Source organism: Phocoena phocoena, chromosome 3 (genome assembly GCF_963924675.1).
Source record: "Phocoena phocoena chromosome 3, mPhoPho1.1, whole genome shotgun sequence".
In the NCBI taxonomy this organism is placed as follows: Eukaryota; Metazoa; Chordata; class Mammalia; order Artiodactyla; family Phocoenidae; genus Phocoena; species Phocoena phocoena.
Window position 1 is genome coordinate 101,302,683 of NC_089221.1, and position 24,877 is coordinate 101,327,559.

General features: G+C 38.8%; 1 protein-coding gene across 1 annotated transcript in view; it reads left to right on the top strand.

Annotated features, from left to right (window-relative positions):
- The window catches only part of LOC136121199 (zinc finger protein 474-like), a 35,020-nt gene extending 10,875 nt beyond the window's left edge, over nucleotides 1–24,145 (top strand). The window contains 2 exon segments of the mRNA XM_065875028.1: nucleotides 20,620–20,800; nucleotides 23,979–24,145. Of these exon segments, the coding sequence (XP_065731100.1) occupies nucleotides 20,620–20,800; nucleotides 23,979–24,130 (333 nt within the window). The 3' untranslated portion in view covers nucleotides 24,131–24,145.
- The last annotated feature ends 732 nt before the right edge of the window (nucleotides 24,146–24,877 follow it).

The window sequence follows — 24,877 nt, forward strand, 5'->3', positions numbered from 1 at the left end:
TTCCCCATCTAACCTTACTGCATTCTACGACATGCCTTGTGCACTTACCACAGACATTTCAATTATTTGGCCTAATAGAAGAGATCAAGAGTGTGGAAAATCTAAAACAGCAGCTATGGCCCAAATTCTTTATGTTTAATTTTGTCATGCAGAAAGAGCAACACTATTGATGGAATGATACCCATTCAAATGCTGCACAGTCACATAACAATTCCCTCAGACCCTGGCAGGATTGGCCCTGTTTTTGACAACCTGGGATCCAGCTAGAAGTGAGGGAAGCAAAAAATCCTCCAGCACGTAAATGACTTAAGGATTATGCACAGTTACTGTGTGGAAGTGCTGTTGGACCCTCCTCCCTTCATGGAGGGTTTTCTTTTGCCTAAGGATAGGTTTCCAGCCTCCTGTCAAGTTCAAAGTGCCTAAGTGCTTATACTCAAAGGGAGCAGGTAATTTTCAGTGTGACAATTGCTAATGTACCACTGCACATTTGTTTTCTAAAATACCTCCCCTACTTTTTAAATTCCAGAGCCAGAGATTCAGTCCTTTGACTCAAAGCACTGACTCCATAGGAAGTCCCAGCTAAAATGCAAAGATTCCCTAGCTAGGTAGCAAACCATGTCTAGCTATTGGCATATTAATACAGATTAACCATAAGTTTAGCTCATTTCTTAAAAATGAGTTGTAAGGCAAATACCTTTTATTGGGGAGATAAGTGGGGAGAGGGAGTGAAAGAACAGCTGCTCTAAGTCACAAGCTCATATGCTTTCAGGGTTTGGGCAGCTGCATGTAGGGCCATAGGGAATGGTGGAGCCTGTGGTATGCTGGAGAGTAAGTCCCACCTAAGGATATTCACACTGGAAACTTTTAAGAACTTTGTGCCAGTCAAATAAAACATGGAAGTCCATTGGCTGAAATGGAGGCGAGTCCATCAGTTTACAATCTGAGATCCAGAGTGTAAAACAGAGGAGACATAGTTCCACGGGGTAGCCTGGGTGAGATGCTGTAAAGAGGACAGCCTGGGTCATGAAGGACCCATGAGGGGACCCACATAGTTGTGTAGTAGTTGAGTGCAGGGTCCACTGGCACACACGCTTCGTGCCGGGGCAAAGGGTAGCTCACCCTAGCTGCCAAACACCATTTGGATCACGTGTGGGAGACTCCAGAACAATGAGGCGATTCTTGTGGATCAGATATCTGGGAGCCAAAGCTTCTAAGAATTTTACAAGGCCACAAAAAGTCCAGGACCCTAGAGAGGCTTCCCATCTGGAGAGTAGTCTTCAGAACTAATCAGTCTGATTGAGTTCAAACATATCAATGGGCAAAGGAGTCAAGAATGCTTACTCCACTCAGCAAGCCCCTTTCTCCCCCGGCCCCTGTTTCTTGATTAATTTCATGGGGAATGGGCTCTGTGCACACCAAATAGGGATCTGTCAACTAGACTTATTGCCTCAGACAGAGAGCTTAGGAAAAAATTTAAAATGTTCCCAAATAAAGGTGGTGAATTTAAATACGATCATTCCCACAGTTAGGGCCAATTCCCAGTTCTGTCCCTAGCATAGTGCCTTGCACATTGCCTGTAATCAGAACATTCTTCTGAGCAACAGCATCTGGGCTACACTTGAACCACCTCCTGAGAGACAGCCCTTTCCTCCGAACGCATTTCCATTTAGTGCCATTCTCATCTGCCGAATCAGTCTCAGCTGTGTTTTCAGCCGATGTCTCTGGTTTCTTTCCACTCACAGTGCAACTTCAGTGTCAATATTTAGAATCCAAGTGCTTTATTGGCTTTCACGAAGTTGAAAAATCTCTGATTCAACTCAGATATTTACAGACTGGCTCCTTACCAGTCATGCTCCATCCAAGAAACAAAGTACACATCAACCTATAGGGCCAATTCTAGGCCATGTCCTGAGACAGGGCAAGGGTTGTCCTGTGTATTCTTTTCCACGGCCACCATATTTAAATTTTGTTATCTTGTGACTTGTGTCATTACAGATGATAGATCACAACCAGATGGTTTGAAAATGTGTTAAGGTGGGACATCTTTTTCTAATTTACTCAAAGTGGTGGTGCAGGCCACAGGGACAGTTTCCCTTTCAAGACATTTTCACACCTCTGGGTTCTTTGATTTCTCTTTGACGCTTAGGTTAATGAATGTCCCCAAATGAACACAGGACATGTGGCTGTTTTGTTACAGGGATGTTATGGTGCAACCTAAAAGGAAGAAAAAGGACCATTAAACTTTTAGCAGTGTTTGTTTGTTTCTAAGTAACGTGTGAAGCATGTTACCTGGGGAAAGAGCGAGGCATTTTATTTACATACATAATTTGGTAATAAAAAAGACATCTTTTACATTTTGATATAGCTGCTTTGGCCCAGCCCCACTAAAATAGCCTCTTCGAAAAGAACAGGCCAACTGCTTCAATGACAGCAAATAAATCCAGGTAACTATGGCCTTACAATGTGCAAATGTGCGAGGCTTCCTTTGTTCCCTGGTAGCAGGGAGGTAATTGTACGTGTGACCTTTTAGAGGCAAAGCTCTCAGCTCTCTTTCTTCCTGAGGGGATTGAGTCTGGAAATGATCATTGGAGGCTGAAAGGAGGGCAAAGGCAAAGCCAGGGAAAATTTAGTGGAATGACTAGTGCGATACAAAGGGAGCCTTACAGTACCCCTGACATTAACTGAGGAAAACGACTAACTTAACTTACTTGTCTTTTGTGCACACATACTCATGCTCGTGCATGTGTGCGCACGCGTGCACACATACACACACATACACACACACTCATATACTAAAGGACCTTGAACTTTCTCTTACTAGAAGATGAGAAACTGGTGTCAGTTATGTTTCAAATGCCAGATGCCATACACATGGGCACAGAGGGCTAGCCCTGCTTTTAATCTATCCGTCCCTGGTGCAGGGGCTCAGGCCCTGACATTCTAAAACTGTATTTTCTGGATGAAATTGTATGTGAATGGAATTGTTACCCACTGCACTTACTCTGGCAAAAATGTTAATGTCCTGGAAAAGAAACTCAGTAAAACACTTTATAATTTTCTCTAGTTCTTTTTTTTCTTTTTTTTTCCTCCCATGGTATTTTTTTTTTTTTCTTTTTTCAACTGGAGAATTTCTTGGGTGACAAATTAAAGGGTTTAGAATTTAGATCACTTAAAAATATTCTCCAGTTTCTGGCAAAAGTAACCCTAAAACACATTATTTGATTTTGGAATTTCATCTGACAATGTGTATTGCTGACTTTGAACTGACTGCATTGCGTGAGCAGGGAGATGCAAAAATACTCCACTAAGCTAGGTCTGCATGAGTGGTGTTTAATCAGCTTCACTGAGGAATGATATACAGACGATAAACTCCATCCATTAAACACATACAATACAATGAGTTTTGAAAGTTTTATATACCTGTCACCACCATAACCCCTGATTTGATTTTTAGCCATTACAGCTTAGTTTGGATGTTATGTAAATGAAATCAGGCAGAAATGTAGTCTTTTATGTCTGACTTCTTTCAGCATAATGATTCTGAGTTTCATCCATGTTGGTGTGGGTAGCAGTAGTTATTTTTTATTGCCGAGTAATAGTCCATTGAAGGGTGGAATTACACTTTGTTTATCTATTCATGGATGTTTCCAGTTGCATTCGTTTTTATTATCACTTAGGAGTGCTGTCTACTTCAGTGCAGACAGAACCAGTTTACATTTCTTCAATATGGAAGAATCAAGGTGTTTTAATATGTGAAAAGTATAAATTGCCTCATCTGGCCCATTCCTTGATCTGATTCTGTCTCAAAGGTCCTCATCTTTGAACTCAGGTCTCAACGCAGTCAAGACAGTTTCCATTACTGTTTTTCATTGCCCAGTCTCTGCCTGACTCCCAAATAATACAATGCCTTCACATGGCCAAGGCAGCACTCTTGGTGTGGGAAGTACTTGCTTCTAGTACTGTCTGTCAAGTCCCTCCCCAGCTACTGAAGCATGGCTACCTTCTAATGACAGGAGGATGGAGTCTGGGGTCAGGACCAAGGTGGGAAGCCAGGGAGACCCTTAGAAAAGGTGCTGATCTTTGACTGCATTCTTGAGGTCTGATACTCATGTTTTAGTCCTGTATTGAATAGCCCGATTCCTGCTTTCACACTTCCTCTGGTCAGTTATTCCACTATGGACTTTAAAGCTTTCATATTAACATACTACAGTACTATTAAGCAGTTTTTGAATAGGTCATGTTGTTGGGCAATTTGTTTGAGGGAGTTCTGCCCACATCAGTACAATTCTACCCATTCAACAAACCTGTTCCAATTATCACCCTCTTCACTGGTTTCTGGTCAAGACTCTTCCCTTTCTTCCTACTTCAGGCTCCTATAGCATTCTGTCTCTGTATCATGACACGTAAATTTTGCCTTCTAATTTAGTTTACATGCTTGTCTCCATTACTAAGGAAAGCTAAGGATTGGGGTTCCCCATAACCTCCAGCAGGGTGAAGGTGTATACTCAATTTAAATGCTTGTTGTTGGAAGGAACAGATGAATAAATCCATGGAGGCAATAAAATAGAGGACTGTGGTCTCTACCTTGGGGAATAATGGTGAGTTTGGTGTGGCTAGCAGACCTGTTTCATGGGGCTTAGGCTGGGCCTGAATGAAATCAGTCTGCAGTGTTTGGACTTTATTCTGTAGTCATAGAGAAGCACAGACATTCCTGATATCAAATCAGACCAGCCAAGTTTGTACAAAACTTAATCAAGTGCACAGGGTGAGGAAGCAGTCGGGAGGCTGAATATCATACGATGATTTGTCAGTCCAGCTACAGTGGGTGACACAGGACCCAAGGGGATGGTTCAGTCCATCCATCTCCCAAATCATCTTTTCAACATAAGATGGCTCATACCCTACAATCCCATCTAGTTATTTGTGAATTCACTTTTTGGTGAATGCAACCAAGCTAGGGAAACAAGCCTGAATAAAATGAAAATATTAGGAAGAGCTATACTTAGATCATCTTATGGTGGAAACAGACTCGTGCTAAATCCTGTCCTCAGATTATTTTTCCAGGCCTTTGTTACTGCTTTCTAAAGTAATAGAGCTGAATTCGAGGACTTCAGTTGAGTTACATCATGCAAGCATTTAACTAATGTATTTTCAACTATAAACCATTGACAGAAGAAAATAGTATTGGAATAATGTAATTTAAGATATTGTCAATATTTTCATTTTGCATTGTACTTTTATGCTATGCAGAGGTGTATTCATTCTTAACGTTATTTTAATTCCAGTTACTAATTGGTTGCATTACTAAACTGTAATATGTACAATACCTTGAATATCATCTTTTATCAGTTATTTAAGGAATTTTCAGAAAGTAATTGGGGCTCCACTTGATTTTTCCTTTTAGGACTGAGTTTATTACCTAATCTCTGCTTAAGTTTTGACTTGGGAGTTGACATTCTTTTTTATTACTTTATTATTCTTATAAAAATGACACAAGTTCATTATAAAAGTTCAAGCTGTCATAAAAGTATAAAATTAGCATAACAGTTACCCCAGCTTAGTTTGACCTTAGTGAGTATCATTCCAGACATCTATGTAAATAACATATAAATAAATAGACATGCAGGTTTTCATAGAAATGAGATCATCACATTCAAGTTATTATAGAGGTAATATATTTAATTTTACTTGAATTCAACAAAAAGAAAGCAGAGTGAAACTGATATTGCTGAACTTCAGAAAAATATTTCTTCACTAAAAGAATGTTAGTTTCTAAAGGACCCACTAATGCTAAGAAACAAAGATACGTTATTAAAGAATATGAAAAAAAATTTAACTCCATGTTTCAATTTTATACTGCTTTAATTGACTGTTTGCCATGAAAGGTGGAGAAATTAGTACCATTAACATCTTTGTACCTACCTCTCCTGTGACCAATTTTTGTAAGTAAAGTATTTTTATTTGTCAAGGTGTGTTGCTTTTCTGTTCTCTTCCCTAACCATAATTTCTATAGTCATTTTACCTTAGTTCTGTGTTTAAATGGATTCATTGCCATTCTTATAAGTCTATATTTCTCCATGTGGATTACAGCTTCAATATTTCTGAGCTTTTTTTTGTTTGCTGTTTTTGTTTCATCTCTTGATTGCTTATATTTTATGGATTGATGTTTTTCAAAAGTGTGTAATTTATTGACGAAACAGGGACATTTTAGAGAGTAAAAGAAGGGACTATTAATACTTAGTCAAGACAACAGGTACATTAGGAACTGTTTTACACAAAGCAGAACTTAAGATCTTCCTAAAGCTAGAGGTGGTATATTTCATAAGTTCTTGCAGGCTTCAGTTCAGTACTTTTAGAGGCATTTAAATGGTGCCAAATGGCTCCTTACACAAAGGAGCATCTATTTGAAAGAAAAGGTTTGACTCTGACTAAAGGCCCAACATCTCACTTCCTGGGGTTAATGGATGGGTTTTAGGGAGTCCCCCAATCATTCCAAATCGTATCCACAGTTCTCTGTACATGTGCGTTTTTCTGAGGAGATGGCCTTTGCAACCATTAGATTTTCAAAGGGGCTTATGGCTCCATATATATTACTAATTGATATTTCACAACATAGCTCCCAAAAGCTACATCACTGGTGCATGTTCTCCTAAAAATAATATCACACAACTATAATTTCACACTATTATTACTTAGTATTTATTGTGGGATTAATATAAGAAATGACCAAATGTACTAGTCATAACTTCCACTTTAGTTTTTAATGTCTCTTTCATTAAGGTTCATGCAATAGTATTTAATGTTAGGAATATCTTTTCCTTCTGACCAATTACTATACTTCCTTCTATAAGCTCTGTTACCTATTGAGTTGTGTGGTTCACTATGGTTTTCTTTCCACCTGAGCACTCAGGGAGGTCGTCAAAAGCTATGTGAAGCTATTTGAAATAGGTATCCTAGTCTAGGTTTTCTGGAACTATGTCCATTCCTCTTCAATCAACATCTCTCTTAAGGCTCTCCACTAAACCACCCTCTTTCCTTGGTCCTTATTCTTTTCCCTTTGATTCAGTGGTGATATTACAAATTGTAAAAAAGAATGGATGGATGACAGGTCATCTACACTGATTAGGAGAAAAGTTGTTAAATGTCCACTTCCCTTTGCATTGCACAGTCCTGGCCTAAAAGATTGAACATGAGGCATTCCTGACAAAGAAGAGACATTAACAGAAAGAAAAAAAAAAATGCTGTGTGGAAAATAGAATAATAATTCCAATGGTGGCCAGAAAAATGATTGAAAACATATGAAAGTTAGTGGATTCAACGTGAAAGAAATATACACATATGAAAACTTCCCCTGAAGTGTTCAAGTGCCTCTGGCTACATCCAACCTAAACAGACTTTCCCAGGAAACTGAAAGAACAAGGGCAAAATATGATGAGCCCTAATAAACTCGCTGTGTAGGGGCATTTAGCTGCCCCCCTAAAACAGTTCACATCAGAAATAGTGCTTATGTAGCGCTTATGTAGATCAAAACTGTTGATCTAATCCTTTGCTTTGCAGAAACTTTAGACTGACTGGCTTCCTCTTTGCCCTCCTTTGATTACACTTCCTGGAGTTGGCTTGCCCTGGCAGGCCCTGTGTAGACAAGCCCCCTGGGCACACCTTCCACCACCCGCCTTGCTCAGTTATGTGAGTCCCAGTAGCACACTAGCCAAGAAGCGGCCGTCTACCCTTTCCACCTGGAACATGGTCTCTTCTTCCTGTTCCTACTCTCCATCCCCCACTCATCCACTTCCATCTGAAAACACTGAAAATGCTGAAGAGTAAAACCTTGGCAGTGGCCGTAACCACAAGTTGGAGATTGTTCAACTTTCTCTGGAAGTTTCAGACTGACAGTTGTGAAATTAATGAACAATAAAAGAGGTTCTCTTATCTCTGTTCAGACCCATGGGGATGCATTTTTCTCTTCAGCTGTGTGTCTGGGTTGCTTGCACTTCCCTAGAGCGTGGCTTAGGAGCGAGATGCTCAAAACCTAAGAATATGGAGAATATTGCAAGTTCAACTGCAGTTCACCCACAAATATAGAGCATGGGGCAGGCTTTGGAAAATATAATATAGAATATCTTAGCCTTTTTATGGTATTAATTTTCTCCCACATCCCTGTAAGTTATTTTGTGCCTGTCTTCTAGCCTCTGTGTCTGCCTATTTTCTTCTAATTTTTCCTTCCAGAAGAAGCCTTATGACAGTGTGATGTGAAATGTCTTCGTTTGTGACCCATACCCATTATTTTGCTTACATGCTTGGTTAAATACTACATTTGGCCCATACTTTCCATATGGAGTTCTAAGAAATTCATTATTCTCAAAGTAAAAAGAATAACTTCTTATTTTCAAACTTCAAAAACCTGCATCGAATTAATCTTTCAAGTAAATAAACATATAAAAATAAGAAGGAACTTTTGGATACTTTGAAGATTATTACTTCTGCCTTACTCTTTCTCTTAGGACTTGAATTCCTTAAATATTTATAAAGCCACTTTTCAAGTGTTAGACATTGCTACATGGCTAATAAGAAGGAAAGATAAAGAACTATTTCATTATTTTGATTAAGGTAGTATATTGACATAGGTCAGTATAGGAAAATAGAATAAAAATATTTTTCCTCAAACAATGTGCTTTTTTAAAGACTTGGCTCATCCCGGAAGTAACTCCACTTTCCATTTTGCTTGGTCTGCATTAATTGTGGATTTACTCATCTAGAATCTGTTATTTCTCCTCAGGCATGCAGAAATCATAAAACTGTTTCCTTCTGATTTTGATCTTTCCCTGTGCTTTTTCCACTGCAGATGTAACCCCTAAGAGTCTTAGTTAAAAGCAAGCTGATTCTAAAACATGCACACATTTCACCATGTTTTATTTCCCCAGCGGAGACCACACGACCAACTTAATTTGGTTCTGCTTTCATGCCACCCCAGTGCTACTTCAGAAATATTGAAAAAGGTCAGTTAATTCCACTGCAATTTCTTGCAGCTCAACTTAACTGGGCCTCTTCCATTATTCTGTGAGTATTCTTCCCTAATTGAATCACTATTTCCCACAGTGCTTAATCCCAGTATTTTTCACTATTCTATTTCCCAGAATCAGAATCTCTTCATTCTCTAAAGATCACTTTGCCTCATACTTAGAAGACTAAATTCATTTTATATTAGCTTCACTAGTGCCTCGCTTCTCTACAGTAATCTTTCTCTAACTCCACCTATTTTATTTTTCTTCCTTTTCCCCTTCCCCTTTCCAGTTACACCCTTGACCCAATCTTCTCTTGCCTCCTCAGAGACTTTTTTCTATTGATTATCCCTTTTCTCTTATCTTAGTTCCCCAGCCAGGATTGAACCCAGGCCCTCGGCAGTGGAGGCTCGGAGTCCTAACCACTGGACTGCCCGGGAATTCCCAGGCCTACAGTTTCTTAATCTCCATCCCAAACACTCCTATCCCCAAAACAGCAAAAAAACAAATCTTTCTTAACTCTACTTATCTCTCAGATTTTCTTTCTGCAAACTTTTGGAAAGTGTATTCCTCTTCTTATTGACCTAATCTTTAACTCCTAACAATTTAGTTTTTATTCTTATCACTCCTTTGGAACTAAGCTATCCAATGTCACTGGCTTATAACCTACTGGTAACCAGATCTACCTTCCTTCCTCAGCCACCCATTACTCTCTGTAGCATTTGACAGAGTTGATGACACCAACTTTCTGGAACCAGAAGTGTTTCCAGAATTCTGAAGGGAGTCTTTTTTCCTCCATGCCCAAGTTTCTTTAACTTCAAACTTGAACCTTTATCTTTTTAGGCTGCAATTTCCCTTGCTCGATCTCCTTATTGTAGATATTCTCCTGGGAATTTTTCTCCATACACTCTCTATATATGCCTCTTCTAGAATTTTTATGGTTTTAAACCTCTTTTCTGTGCAAACAGTTCTGAATCCCACTAATCCTGAATTACAGGCCTCTGTTTCTTATTTTGCCTGGACTAATTTGTGTTTAAATTCCACTAATACATCAAACTCAACAGGTCCAGAACAGAATCCCTTTTTTCTCCTTCCCCAACCTGTCTTCCCAGATTTCTCCCTTTCTGAAAGTGACATCACCATCTTCCCTGTTATTTAGAATAAAACATTGGTGTTCTCTTGGACCCATGATTTACTTACCCCCCAGAGCCATGAATGCTCAAGCTCTCAAAGATACGCTGCCCTGCTACTCCTTTTATATACAGCCAAACAGACTTTCCTGCAGTGAAGTTATAGGTTATTTCCCTGCCTAACAGCTTCCTATCACTTACAAAACAAAATCCAGATCTTAGCCTGGCATTCATGGTTGTTCACAGCATGGCCACCACCTACCTATTTGATTCTAGTTCTCAGTGCTACACTGAGCATCAGGCAAGCCGAATTATTTGCTATTCTCTGTACTAACCTTCAGATTCCTGTCCATGGGGCTTTGCTCATGCTGTCTTTGCTCAGCCTCCAAAATCTTTCTCCATCCTTCCCAGCCCTTGTGGTCTAAATTTTACCCATTCTTCTAATGCTACCTCCTTAAAGCTTTCCCTGATCTTCACAACTGGAAGAAACATTTCCAACCTCTGAATTTAATTAGATTTTAATAATATAACCATACTATTTTCTTTGGCTTCATGTTTATATGAATTTTTTCCCTTCCTTTTACTTGTAATCAGTTTGTGTCTTTATGTTCATAAAATGTGTTTCTTATAAGCAACATATAATTGGGTCTTGCTTTTTTCTTTTTATCTAGTCTGTCAATCCATGCCTTTTAATTGTGTTCTTTGGTCCATTTATATTTACCCCAATTATAAATATACATAGAATAAAGTCTACCACCTTGGTGTATTAATCATACTTATTCCTCCTGCCTTTATTTTTCTTATTTTAATTTTTTAAATATTTTTCAGTTTTATTTTATTTTTTAAAATTGTATTGAAGTATAGTTGATTTATAATATGTTAATGTCTGCTGTATAGCAAAGTGATTTAGTTATACATATATATATTATTTTTCATATCCTTTTCCACTATGGTTTATCAAAGGATACTGAATATAGTGTGTTATACAGCAGGACCTTGTTGTTTATCCACCTTATATATAATAATTTACATCTGCTAACCCCAAACTCCCAACCCTTCCCTCCTCTACTCCCTCTCCCCCTTGGCAAACACAAGTCTGTTCTCTGTGTCTGTGAGTCTGTTTCTGTTTAATAGATAAGGTCATTTGTGTTGTATTTTAGATTCCCCATACAATTGATATCATATGGTATTTGTCTTTCTCTTTCTGACTTACTTCGCTTACTACAATAATATCTAGGTCCATCCATGTTGCTGCAAATGGCATTATTTCATCCTTCTTTATGGCTGAGTAATATTCCATTGTGTGTGTGTGTGTGTGTGTGTGTGTGTGTGTGTGTGTGTGTGGGTGGGTGGGTGTGGGTGGGTGCACGTGCGCACATGCGTGTGTGTGTGTATATATACATATATATATATATATATATATATATATATACATACCACATCTTCTTTATCCATTCTTCTGTCAATGGACATTAAGGTAGTTTCTGTGTCTTGGCTGTTGAAAATAGTGCTGTTATGAACATAGGGGTGCATGTACCTTTTCAAATTATGGAGGTTTTTTTCTGGATATATGACGAGGAGTGGGATTACTGGATTATATGGCAACTATATTTTTAGTTTTTTGAGGAACCTCCATACTGTTCTCCATAGTGGCTGCACCAATTTACATTCCCACCAACAGGGTAGGAGGGTTCCTATTCTCCACACCCTCTTCAGCATTTGTTATTTGTAAACTTTTTAATGATGGCCATTTTTAATGGTGTAAGGTGTGGTACCTCATTGTGGGGTTTTATTTTTTTAACATCTTTATTGGAGTATAATTGCTTTACAATGGTGTGTTAGTTTCTGCTGTATAACAAAGTTAGTCAGCTATACATATACATATATCCCCATATACACTCCCTCTTGCGTCTCCCTCCCTCCCACCCTCCCTATCTCACCCCTCTAGGTGAACAGAAAGCACTGAGCTGACCTCCGTATGCTATGTGGCTGCTTCCCACTAGCTATCTGTTTTACATTTCGTAGTGTGTATATGCCACTCTCTCACTTCATTCCAGATCACCCTTCCCCCTCCCCGTGTCCTCAAGTCCATTCTCTACATCTGCGTCTTTATTCCTGTCCTGTCCCCTAGGTTCTTCAGAACTTCTTTATCTTTTTTTTTTTTTTTAGATTCCATATATATGTGTTAGCATATGGTATTTGTTTTTCTCCTTCTGACTTACTTCACTCTGTATGACAGACTCTAGGTCCATCCACTTCAATACAAATAACTCAATTTTGTTTCTTTTTATGGCTGAGTAATTATTCCATTGTATATATGGAATATTGAATATATATACAATATTCCATTGTATATATGTTTATATAAGATATATAAACATCTTCTTTATCCATGCATCTGTCAGTGGACACTTAGGTTGCTTCCATGTCCTGGCTATTGTAAATAGAGCTGTAATGAACATTATGGTACATGATGCTTTTTGAATTATGGTTTTTTCAGGGAATATGCCCACTAGTGGGATTGCTGGGTCATATGGTAGCTGTATTTTTAACTTTTTAAGGAACCTCCATACTGTTCTCCATAGCGGCTATATCAATTTACATTCCCACCAACAGTGCAAGAGGGTTCCCTTTTCTCCACGCCCTCTCCAGCATTTATTGTTTGTAGATTTTTTGATGATGGCCATTATGACCGGTGTGAGGTGATACCATGTTGTAGTTTTGATTTGCATTTCTCTAATGATTAGTGATGTTGAGCATCCTTTCATGTGTTTGTTGGCAATCTGTATATCTTCTTTGGAGAAATGTCTGTTTAGGTCTCCTGCCCATTTTTGCATTGGATTGTTTGTGTTTTTGGTATTGAGCTGCATGTGCTGCTTGTATATTTTGTAGATTAATCCTTTGTCAGTTGCTTCATTAGCAAATATTTTCTCCCATTCTAAGGGTTGTCTTTTGTCTTGCTTATGGTTTCCTTTGCTGTTCTAAAGCTTTTAAGTTTCATTAGGTCCCATTTATTTATTTTTATTTTTATTTCCATTTCTCTAGGAGGTGGGTCAAAATGGATCTTGCTGTGATTTATGCCATAGAGTGTTCTGCCTATGCTTTCCTCTAAGAGTTTTATAGTATCTGGCCTTACACTTAGGTCTTTAATCCATTTTAAGTTTATTTTTGTGTATGGTGTTAGGGAGTGTTCTAATTTCATTCTCTTACATGTAGCTGTCCAGTTTTCCCAGCACCACTTATCGAAGAGACTGTCTTTTCTCCATTGTATATTCTTGCCTTTATCAAAGATAAGGTGACCATATGTGCATGGTTGATCTCTAGGCTTTATATCCTGTTCCACTGATTGATATTTCTGTTTTCGTGCCAGTACTGTACTGTCGTGATTATTGTAGCTTTGAATTATAGTCTGAAGTCAGGGAGCCTGATTCCTCCAGCTCAGTTTTTCTTTCTCAAGATTGCATGGCTATTTGGGGTCTTTTGTGTTTCCATACAAATTGTGAAATTTTTTGTTCTAGTTCTGTGAAAAATGCCATTGGTAATTTGATAGGGATTGTGTTGAATCTGTAGATTGCTTTGGGTAGTAGAGTCATTTTCACAATGTTGATTCTTCCAATCCAAGAATATGGTATATCTCTCTATCTGCTTGTATCATCTCTGATTTCTTTCATCAGTGTCTTATAGTTTTCTGCATGCAGGTCTTTTGTCTCCTTAGGTAGGTTTTTTCCTAGGTATTTTATTCTTTTTGTTGCAATGGTAAATGGGAGTGTTTCCTTAATTTCTCTTTCAAATAGGAATGCAAGAGATTTCTGTGCATTAATTCTGTGTCCTGTTACTTTACCAGATTCACTGATTAGCTCTAGTAGTTTTCTGGTAGCATCTTCAGGATTCTCTGTGTATAGTATCATGTCATCTGCGAACAGTGACAGCTTTACTTCTTCTTTACCGATTTTGATTCCTTTTATTTCTTTTTCTTCTCTGATTACTCTTGCTAAAAGTTCCAAAACTGTGTTGAATAATACTGGTGAGGGTAGGTAACCTTGTCTTTTTCCTGATCTCAGGGAAAATGGTTTCAGTTTTTCACCATTGAGAACAATGTTGGCTGTGGGTTTGTCATATATGGCCTTTATTATGTTGAGATAAGTTCCCTCTATGCCTACTTTCTGGATAGTTTTTATCATAAATGGGTGTTGAATTTTACTGAACACTTTTTCTGCATCTATTGAGATGGTCTTATACATTTTATTCTTCTGTTTGTCAATATGGTGTATCACACTGATTGATTTGCATATATTGAAGAATCCTTGCATTCCTGGGATAAACCCCACTTGATCATGGTGTATGATCCTTTTAATGGCTGTTGGATTTTGTTTGATAGTATTTTTTTAGGATTTTTGCATCTATGTTCAAACTACAGTGATATTGGCCTGTAGTTTTCATTTTTTGTGACATCTTTGTCTGGTTTGGTATCAGGGTGAAGGTGGCCTCGTAGAATGAGTTTGGGAATGTTCCTCCAAACTTTTGGAAGAATTTGAGAAAGATAGGTGTTAGCTCTTCTCTAAATGTTTGATAGAAGTTGCCTGTAAAGCCATCTGGTCCTGGGCTTTTGTTTGTTGGAAGAGTTTTAACCACAGTTTCAATTTCAATGCTTGTGATTGGTCTGTTTATATTTTCTATTTCTTCCTGGATCAGGCTCGGAAGGTTGTGCTTTTCTAAGAATTTGTCTATTTCTTCCAGGTTTTCCATTTTATTGGCATACAGTTGCTTGTAGTTATCTCTCATGAACCTTTGTATTTCTGCACTGACAGTTGTTGCTTCTCCTTTTTCATTTCTAATTCTATTGATTTAAGTCTTTTCCCTTTTTTTTCTCAGTGAGCCTGGCTAATGGTTTATCAATATTTTTTTATGTCCCCCAAAACCAGCTTTTAGTTTTATTGATCTTTGCTATCGTTCCTTCATTTCTTTTTCATTTATTTCTGATCTGATCTTCATGATTTCTTTCCTTCTGCTAACTTTGGGGTTCTTTTGTTCTTCTTTCTCTAATTGCTTTAGGTGTAAGGTTAGGTTGTTTATTTGAGATGTTTCTTGTTTCTTGAGGTGAGATTGTATTACTATACACTTCCCTCTTAGAACTGCTTTTGCTGCATCCCATCCTAAGTTTTGAGCCGTTGTGTTTTCATTGTCATTTGTTTGTAGGTATTTTTTTATTTCCTCTTTGATTTCTTCAGTGATCTCTTGTTATTCATTAGTGTATTGGTTAGCCTCCATGTGTTTGTATTTTTTACAGTTTTTTTTTTTCCTGTAATTGATATCTAGTCTCATAGCACTGTGGTCGGAAAAGATACTTGTTACAGTTTCAGTGTTCTTAAATTTACCAAGGCTTGGGCTTCCCTGGTGGCGCAGTGGTTGAGAGTCCGCCTGCCGATGCAGGGGACATGGGTTTTTGCCCCAGTCCAGGAAGATCCCACATGCCGCGGAGCGGCTAAGCCCATGATCCATGGCCACTGAGCCTGTGCATCTGGAGCCTGTGCTCTGCAGTGGGAGAGGCCACAACAGTGAGAGGCCCGCATACTGCAAAAAACAAAAAAAAATTTACCAAGGCTTGATTTGTGACCCAAGGTATGATCTATCCTGGAGAATGTTCCATGACAGCTTGAGAAGAAAGTGTATTCTGTTGTTTTTGAATGGAATGTCCTATAACTTTCAATTAAACCCATCTTGTTAATATATCATTTGAAGCTTGTGTTTCCTTATTTTCATTTTGGATGATCTGTCCATTGGTGAAAGTGGGGTGTTAAAAGTCCCCTACTATGATTGTGTCATTGTTGATTTCCTCTTTTATGGCCATTAGCATTTGCCTTACATATGGAGATGCTCCTATGTTGGGTGCATAAATATTTACAATTGTTATATCTTCTTGGATTGATCCCTTGATCATTATATAGCGTCCTTCTTTGTCTCTTGTAATAGTCTTTATTTTAAAGTCTATTTTGTGTGATATGAGAATTGCTACTTCAGTGTTCTTTTGATTTCCATTTGCATGGAATATCTTTTTCTATCCCCTCACTTTCAGTCTGTATGTGTCCCTAGGTCTGAAGTGGGTCTTTTGTAGACAGCATATATAATGGTCTTGTTTCTGTATCCATTCATCCAGTCTATGTCTTTGGTTGGAGCATTTAATCCATTTGCTCTTAAGGTAATTATCCAAATGTATGTTCCTGTTACCGTTTTCTTAATTGTTTTGGGTTTGTTTCTGTAGGTCTTTTCCTTCTCTTGTGTTTCCTGCCTAGAGAAGATCCTTTAGCATTTGTTGTAAAACTGGTTTGGTGGTGCTGAATTCTCTTAACTTTTGCTTCTCTGTAAAGGTTTTAATTTCTCCGTCGAATCTGAATGAGATCCTTGCTTGGTAGAGTCACCTTGGTTGTAGATTTTTCCCTTTCATCACTTTAAATATATCCTGCCACTCCCTTCTGGCTTGCAGAGTTTCTGCTGAAAGATCAGCTGTTAACCTTATGGGGATTCCCTTGTATGTTATTTGTTGTTTTTCCCTTGCTGTTTTTAATATTTTTTCTTTGTATTTAATTTTTGATACCTTGATTAATATGTGTCTTGGTGTGTTTCTCCTTGGATTTATCCTGGATGGGACTCTGTGCTTCCTGGACTTGACTGACTATTTCCTTTCCCATATTAGGGAAGTTTTCAACTATAATCTCTTCAAATATTTTCTCATCCCTTTCTTTTTCTCTCCTTCTGGGACCCCTATAATTCAAATATTGGTGTGTTTAATGTTGTCCCAGATGTCACTGAGACTGTCCTCAATTCTTTTCATTCTTTTTTCTTTATTCTGCTCTGTTGTAGTTATTTCCACTATTTTATCTTCCAGGTCACTTATCCGTTCTTCTGCCTCAGTTATTCTGCTATTGATTCCTTCTAGAGAATTTTTTTTTTTTTTTTTTTTTGGTGGTACACAGGCCTCTCCCGTTACGGAGCACAGGCTCCGGACGCGCAGGCTCAGTGGCCATGGCTCACGGGCCCAGCCGCTCTGCGGCATGTGGGATCTTCCTGGACTGGGGCACGAACCCTTGTCCCCTGCATTGGCAGACGGAGTCTCAACCACTGCGCCACCACGGAAGCCCCTAGAGAATTTTTAATTTCATTTATTGTGTTGTTCATCATTGTTTGTTTGCTCTTTAGTTCTTCTAGGTCCTTGTTAAGCGTTCATTTTCTCCATTCTATTTCCAAGATTTTGGCTCATCCTTACTATCATTACTCTGAATTCTTTTTCAGGTAAACTGCCCATTTCCTCTTCATTTGTTAGGTCTGGTGGGTTTTTATCTTGCTCCTTCATCTGCTCTGTGTTTCTCTATCTTCTCTTTTTGCTTAGCTTACTGTGTTCGGGGTCTCATTTTCACATGCTACAGGTTCGTAGTTCCCATTGTTTTTGGTGTCTGCTCTCAGGGGATAAGGTTGGTTCAGTGGGTTTTGTAGGCTTCCTGGTGGAGGGGACTGGTGCATGTGTTCTGGTGGATGAGGCTGGATCTTGTCTTTCTAGTGGGCAAGACCTCGTCCAGTGGTGTGTTTTAGGCTGTCTGTGAACTTATTATGATTTTAGGCAGCCTCTCTGCTAATGGGTTGGGTTGTGTTCCTGTCTTGCTAGTTGTTTGGCATGGGATGTCCAGCACTGGAGCTTGCTGGTCATTGAGTGAAGCTGGGTCTTAGCATTGAGATGGAGATCTCTGGGAGAACTCTCACTGATTGACATTACAAGGGGCTTGGAGGTCTCTGGTGGAACAATGTCCTGAACTTGGCTTCCCCACCTCAGAGGCTCAGGCCTGACACCTGGCCAGAGTACCAAGACCCTGTCAGCCACACAGCCATGTACGTGGGGAGCTTCTTGCCTTTTGGGAAGTCTGATTTCTTCTGCCAGCGTTCAGTAGGTGTTCTGTAGGAGTTAATCCACATGTAGATGTATTTTTGATGTATTTGTGAGGAGGAAGGTGATCTCCACATCATACTCCTCCACCATCTTGAAGGTCCTCTCCTTGCCTTTTCTTTTAATCCTCTGTTCCTCTTTTCCTATATTTCTTTGGGGGACGGTTAACTCATCAACTTTTAAAAATTATTCTCTCTTCTCATTGACTTTTTAGTTATTCCTCTTGGCATGACTTTATACTTTAGTGGTTATTATAGAGGCTAAAACATGCATCTTTAGCATATCACATTCTATGTTTAAAAATTACTTCAAGAAAAATATAAGAATTCTATGACAATCTATTTCCAGTTTTTAGTCCCTACAATTTATGCTCTTGTTTACTATAACTTTACACATTAGAGGATATAAACTCCATTTTCTTTTGTTATTATTTTTCTTTAAAGAGCCCATGGTCTAAAGTGATTTTGTCATATATATGTACAAAAATTAGAAACATTTTTTAAAAGAGTGTTTTAATTTATTGACCTATTTGCATTTTATAGTGTTTTTCCATTCCTTCTTGCAGAACCAGATTTCTAGCTGATATTTTCCTACAGCATTTATAATGTCTTTTAACATTTCTTGTAAATCAACTCTGCTGAGGAAATTCTTTCACCTTTTGTCTAGATAAAGACATCTTTAGGACTTCCCTGGTGGTCCAGTGGTTAAGACTCTGTGCTTCCACTGCAAGGGGCATGGGTTGGATCCCTGGTCAGGGAAGTTCTGCATGCATGCCACACGGTGCAGCCAAAAAAAAAAAAAGTCTTTATTTCACCTTCATTTTTGAAAGGTATTCTTACTGACTATGGAATTTTGAAATGACTTGATAATTTTTCCCTTTAAGCATTTTTAAAATGTCATTCTCTTGTTTCCTGTTCTTCATTTTCTTTTTTTCTGATGAGAAGTCACCTGAAATTCTTATCGTTTCCTTATTCCCTTGTATGTATTGTATCTGTTTGAGAGCTTTCAAGCTTATCTTTGGTTCTTAGCAGTTTTACTAGTACATATCTAGTTCTGTTTTTTTGTTTATCGTGCTTGGATTTCTCTGAGCTTCTCAGGTATGTCATTTTTAGTTATGTTCAATGCATTATAGGCTTTAAATTCCTCCATGGTAAACTGCCCGTGCTTTGTACTTAGTGTAAGGCCTGGAGCCAAAGGTCTCCTCCTGGTTCTTCTACTACACCTTTAGACTCCTGTGGACTCTACATGCCTGCAACAGAGGGGGGTTCCCTCTTAGTACTCCCAAGCCTCCCCAGCAGTATACTGCTTTTATCTGGGACTAGCACATGGCCTAATTCTCCAGCTTTACTGTCACATTTAGGCAGGCCCTATGTTCCTGAATTGGTGAGCGTTGATCTCAATGCTCCTGACTCTCTCCAGTGTTGGACTGTCACCCTCTGTTACTAGGTGCAAGACCCAGTGGGTGGGAAAGTTTCTATAGACAGGACCTGTATGCTCACACTCAGCTGTCCTGCCCTTATCTCTGTGGCAGACAAATGTTGTTTCTAATTCATGTAAAGTTGGAGGGTGGGAGTTGTTCTCTTGTTTCTGCTGATCCACCCTCAAACTGAGGCACTCCTTTTAGTTCATTAGTTTACCTTGCAACTTTGAGTATCTAATAGGCTCAAAAATTATGTTTCTGCAGGCTATCTGATTTGTTCTCATTGTTTAGGTGGGAAAAATGTTTCTTGTAATGTTCTATATCCTAGACAGAAGGGTTATATCCTTAACTCTTCTTTAGATTTGGTTCTCCCAGAAACAAACGTTAAGAAAAGGATTTGAGTTCAAGTAGTCTGGGGGGAGGTGATCCCAGGAACCCCAATAAAAGTAGTGGGAGGAGAGACAGGGAAAGAAGGAAATCTACATAGTGTGTTAATGAGTAACTATGATACAGTCCCACTGGGGAATTCTGGAGCACTGTATGGAAACAGCCTAAGTGAGCAAGCTGGGTCTTTATCCACCAACTCCCAAGTGTAATTGATTAGTTGTCCTGCCTATAAGCGGAGTCTACTGGAGATCAAAAAAGGCAGAGACTCGCAGGTGCTGCAGAAATTTTATACATGAGGGAATGCGAGAGGGCACAACAGTGTCTGTCAAAAACTCTCTCTGTGCCAGTTAGGACATTAATTACTTTATTCCTCAGTCATATTGATGTACTGAGAGGATGATTCATACCTGATGTATCTTTGTATTCTCCCAGCATGGAGAATAGTCAGAAGACAATCAATCACTATTTATTCAATGAGAAAATAACTTTTATAAAATACAAATATGTAAAATTCTGGTTAGCTCTTCTTCATTTCCTGTCCTCCTCCCAAACCAACATCCTTACCCCCCACCTCAATCACCCAGGTAGTATAGTTTATTCTCTTAACTGCCAAAAAGGTTAAACTCACCAGAATGGTTAGACTCTTTTAAAAAATTACTGATTTTTCTAGCTAATTTAAATGTATTATAATTTAAAAGTATAATTTCCAAACCTGAACTTTATCTAACAGATATTTTGTATTACTTGCAGCCAACAATGATAAGGCATCCACCAACAGTTGTTTGCTACATTTGTGGTCGTGAATATGGAACAAAATCAATTTTCATCCATGAGCCACAATGTCTGAAAAAATGGCATAATGAAAACAACTTGTTGCCTAAAGAGCTAAGGAGACCAGAACCGAAAAAGCCAGAAGTCAGGACCATTACTGGTAAGTTTTTGGAAAAAAAGACTTGAGTGTATAAGGGAAGACTTTTCCCTCTAAACTTAAAAGAGTAGAGGTATTCTTTTATTACTTGTTCAAGTAACTGAAATCAGCAACATTTACTGTCTTGGCTACAGCCAAATAGAAAAAACAGTTCCAGAATACCTGACCAAAGTGTTGTCTTCAGATGCTGAGACATAAAGATACTATATCCTGGCAGACTATACAAGGAGAGGGACTCACTGGTATTTGCTATATTTCCCAAAAGTTGCTTTCATATATTATCAAACACAAATCTTGAAAACTTTGTAGCTTAAAAAACCTTTGGGGACATCTGGAAACATGTTTTCAAATATGAATGTGTTTTAGTGTTCGAAGAGCGGGGGTACGAAAGTGAAATGCTTATAGGGTCTGCTAGTCAGGATACACAATTGAATAAATTTGTCCATGTGTGGAAAAAGGGAAGGTGGAGACTATGAGTGGGAGAGCACTGCCTTTCTTTTTTTTTTTTTTTTTTTTTTTTGCGGTACGCGGACCTCTCACTGTTGTGACCTCTCCCATTGCGGAGCACAGGCTCCGGACGCACAGGCTCAGCAGCCATTGCTCACGGGCCCAACCTCTCCGCAGCATGTGGCATCCTCCCGGACCGGGGCATGAACCCATGTCCCCTGCATCGGCAGGCGGACTCTCAACCATTGCGCCACCAGGGAAGCCCAACACTGCCTTTCTAAAGGAGACAGCTGCTATCCAGTTCCAGCTGGTGTTACATTTAAGAAATTTAGCCTTAAATTTACTGTGATGTATCTTTCAATAATAAAAAAGAAACTGGAAATCTAGACTTCTATATGAAATGTCCAGATTTTAAAAATTTTGCAATGAATACTTTGTAAAACACTGCACAGGTTGACACTGGAACTTCATAAACTGCCATGTGTGGTCACATTACAGAGCCTTATTACTTACTCATTTAGGGTGAGAAAGAAGTAGTTCAGAGAGTGTGTTTGCCATACAAGCTCAGACTTGCTCATCATCTGCCATTGTCATTTTCTCAGTTGATCTCCTGATTCCCCTCAAAGGAAAACTATTCTTGGTTTTAAGAGAATCATTCAATTAATTGATTTTCTTTATGTAACCATAGGTACCTTGGAGGTCATTTAGTATCAGTTAGCCCAAAATACTCTTGTTAGAGATGTGACCCAAAGAGACTTTTTTTTAACAACCCACAGAGTGGAATCTAGATTGTCATGATAAAGTTCTAAAGGCTGCTAGAACCCAACTATTCACAGTCCTTGCCTAAAGGAAGACTCTGCATGAAAAAGGTTGGAAAAGAGCTCAAGATGAAAATATCCATCTACTGAAATTAGAACATTTGCTCACAAAGAAATTGTTCGCCTCTTTGAGACTGTCTTCCCATCATTTCTCATTTGGTGTCAAAAATCTATTTCCTTCACTTCTGATCTTTATCACTTTCTCTGCTTGAGCATGCTTATCACAATTCTAGAAGAGGTGAGAGAAACGACTGGTTTGGAAACCCTGGAGTGTTCGCCATTCTGTTACTGGCTACAGATGGAAAAGGCAGGTCCTATAATTGTACTTTCTGCAATTTTTCTCTTGGCTCCATGCTTTTGTTATTTCCGAGGTTGCCCTTCCTCTCTAGGCAAAGAGAATTCGCATGAACATTTCCATCCCGTGGACTTACTGTAGTCATAGGATTCAAATAGCCCTTCTTCCAGATCCAAAGTACAAGCCCTAAAACTTTTAGAAATGTGATGAATCATCTTCAACTGAGAATCAGTGAATACTCTGGAATTTTTGAGTCCATATTAAAACTTATATGAGTAAAGAGAAAGTCAGTGCCATTCCTTTTTAAACTGCTTTTAAAGCACTCAAAATATACATTCAGGGCTTCCCTGGTGGCGCAGTGGTTGAGAGTCCGCCTGCCGATGCAGGGGACATGGGTTCATGCCCTGGTCTGGGAAGATCCCACATGCCGTGGAGCGGCTGGGCCCGTGAGCCATGGCCGTTGAGCCTGCGTGTCCGGAGCCTGTGCTCTGCAATGGGAGAGGCCACGACAGTGAGAGGCCCGCGTACCGGAAAAAAAAAAAAAAAAAAAAAAATATATATATATATACATTCATATCCTGCATGGAAAGTGACACTTCCTTTATCCAAGGGAGAAATACTAGGTTGTCCTGTTGTGCTGGAGTTTAATTTCTCACGGAGAAAAAAATAAAAGAAAAAGAACATGAGTAAGCTTGTTAAAGAATCTAAGGTTTGCTATGTTTGTGTGAACCACTATACAGAAGTCATATGGGTATTGCCTGGGCTTTAATGAAGAAGTATATGCTGTGAAAATAATTTTTTAAAAACTATGTGATATATTTTTGCATGCCTGGCTACATTTGGGGGGGCCTATTTTGGGCAATTCTAAGACATAGTCAATTTAATGTACTAAAGCCATTCTATTTAAATAAGGTTTATTAAAGTTAAATCCCATACTGTTTCTCTAAAATAAACCCATATGCCTTTTTTCCTGTGCTCTGCCAATGGAGATTATATATCTCTCAGCTGCCTTTGTTGTTTTCTTAAGGACTCTTTTTTTCATCAGATGAACTATTCTGTTTGCATTCTTCACTTTAATTACTTAAAGAATCTCTGAGTTTACGGCCATAAAGAGATGATAAAGTTTTAGGATGTAATTCATCTTAAATTCACTCTCAATTGTCAGTTATGTCCTCTAAAAACATTCCACTGAAGGATTACAGGAGAAGAAAATTCAAATAAATGTTCTTTTCCTTTTGTAAGCTTATATTTAGAGTCAACTGAAAGAAAGCCAAAAGTTATATTTGCAAGATAATAATGTGTAAGCAAAGATGTTAATAATTAGTGAAGAATGCATATCACAACACATAAAACAATGTCTTCCCCTTTTTAAAATCTGAGGACTGAAAAACCTCTAGTTCAGAGCTAACTGTACTCAACCCTTAAAAGACCGAGCAGCACTTTTTTTTTGGCAAAAGTAATACGATTTGTTTAAAAGCCTCAGTCAACAGGTATTTCCTGAAAATACTTTCCATAAAAAGTAGAGCATGGTTCTCCAGAATGAAAACTGATCCATTTTCCCATTTTCTTTTATTTTTTGTTCTTCTTTTTTTTTCTCCTCTGTTTTTCTTTAACTTTTCAGCCAAGGGTTTCTATGATCTTGATGCCTTAAACGAAGCTGCTTGGAGAAGTGCCCAGAGCCAGTTGGTTCCCTGTAATATTTGTGGGCGTACCTTCCTGCCAGACAGACTGATTGTTCACCAACGATCCTGTAAACCAAAAGTCGCCAAGTAAAGCTCTTTCCCCCTACGAAATAGTTGCAGGAATTAAATCCTTTGGAAAGAGCTGGGATATGACGGGGAGGAGGAAAAGGAGGGGAGGAGAGGAAACAAGGAAAAGTGGAATTGACCAAAGGCCATCGAGCACGAGACGCCCAGCTCAGTGCTTTGGGGGCCTGGTGTGACCACTGTGTCACTGCTTTTAGCGTGCAGCTGTGTGTGTGTGCCTTGGTATGCCAGGGCCTCGCATGTCACACGGTTGTCAGGCAGAATTACACGTGGCCGCCCCTCATCAGAGCTGGCATTTTTATCTCCAGGAAATTTCAGAGCCAGTTGTTGCTGTTTTTCTTCTGGTCTGATTTCCTGAACAAGATTCTGAACCTCACACTTAGGACTATTATTCAGTGAACAGAGACTTTGGGTGGTGACTTCAGGCAACTCTTTAGTTCCCGAGAAAAACTGGATTCCCTCCCATCCCTGTGCTTTCTGAAATAATGTGCCACTCCCTGCTATTTCTGATCCAGGGAAGTGTTTTTAATTGAGTTAGTGACCAGGAATCTTCTTTTCTCTATAAAATTGTTCAACAGGAGACACATACAAAAGAAGAGCTAAGGACTCAAAGTACTAGAAGCACACAGAACTTATGCTCCCTTACAAATAGTGAAAAATGCTACAAGGAAAATTCAGCATCAGTGCCAGCCTCATATGTTGGGAGATTGCTGTGATGTGATTCATCACATGGGTGGAAGCTAGCTCCCTCCTC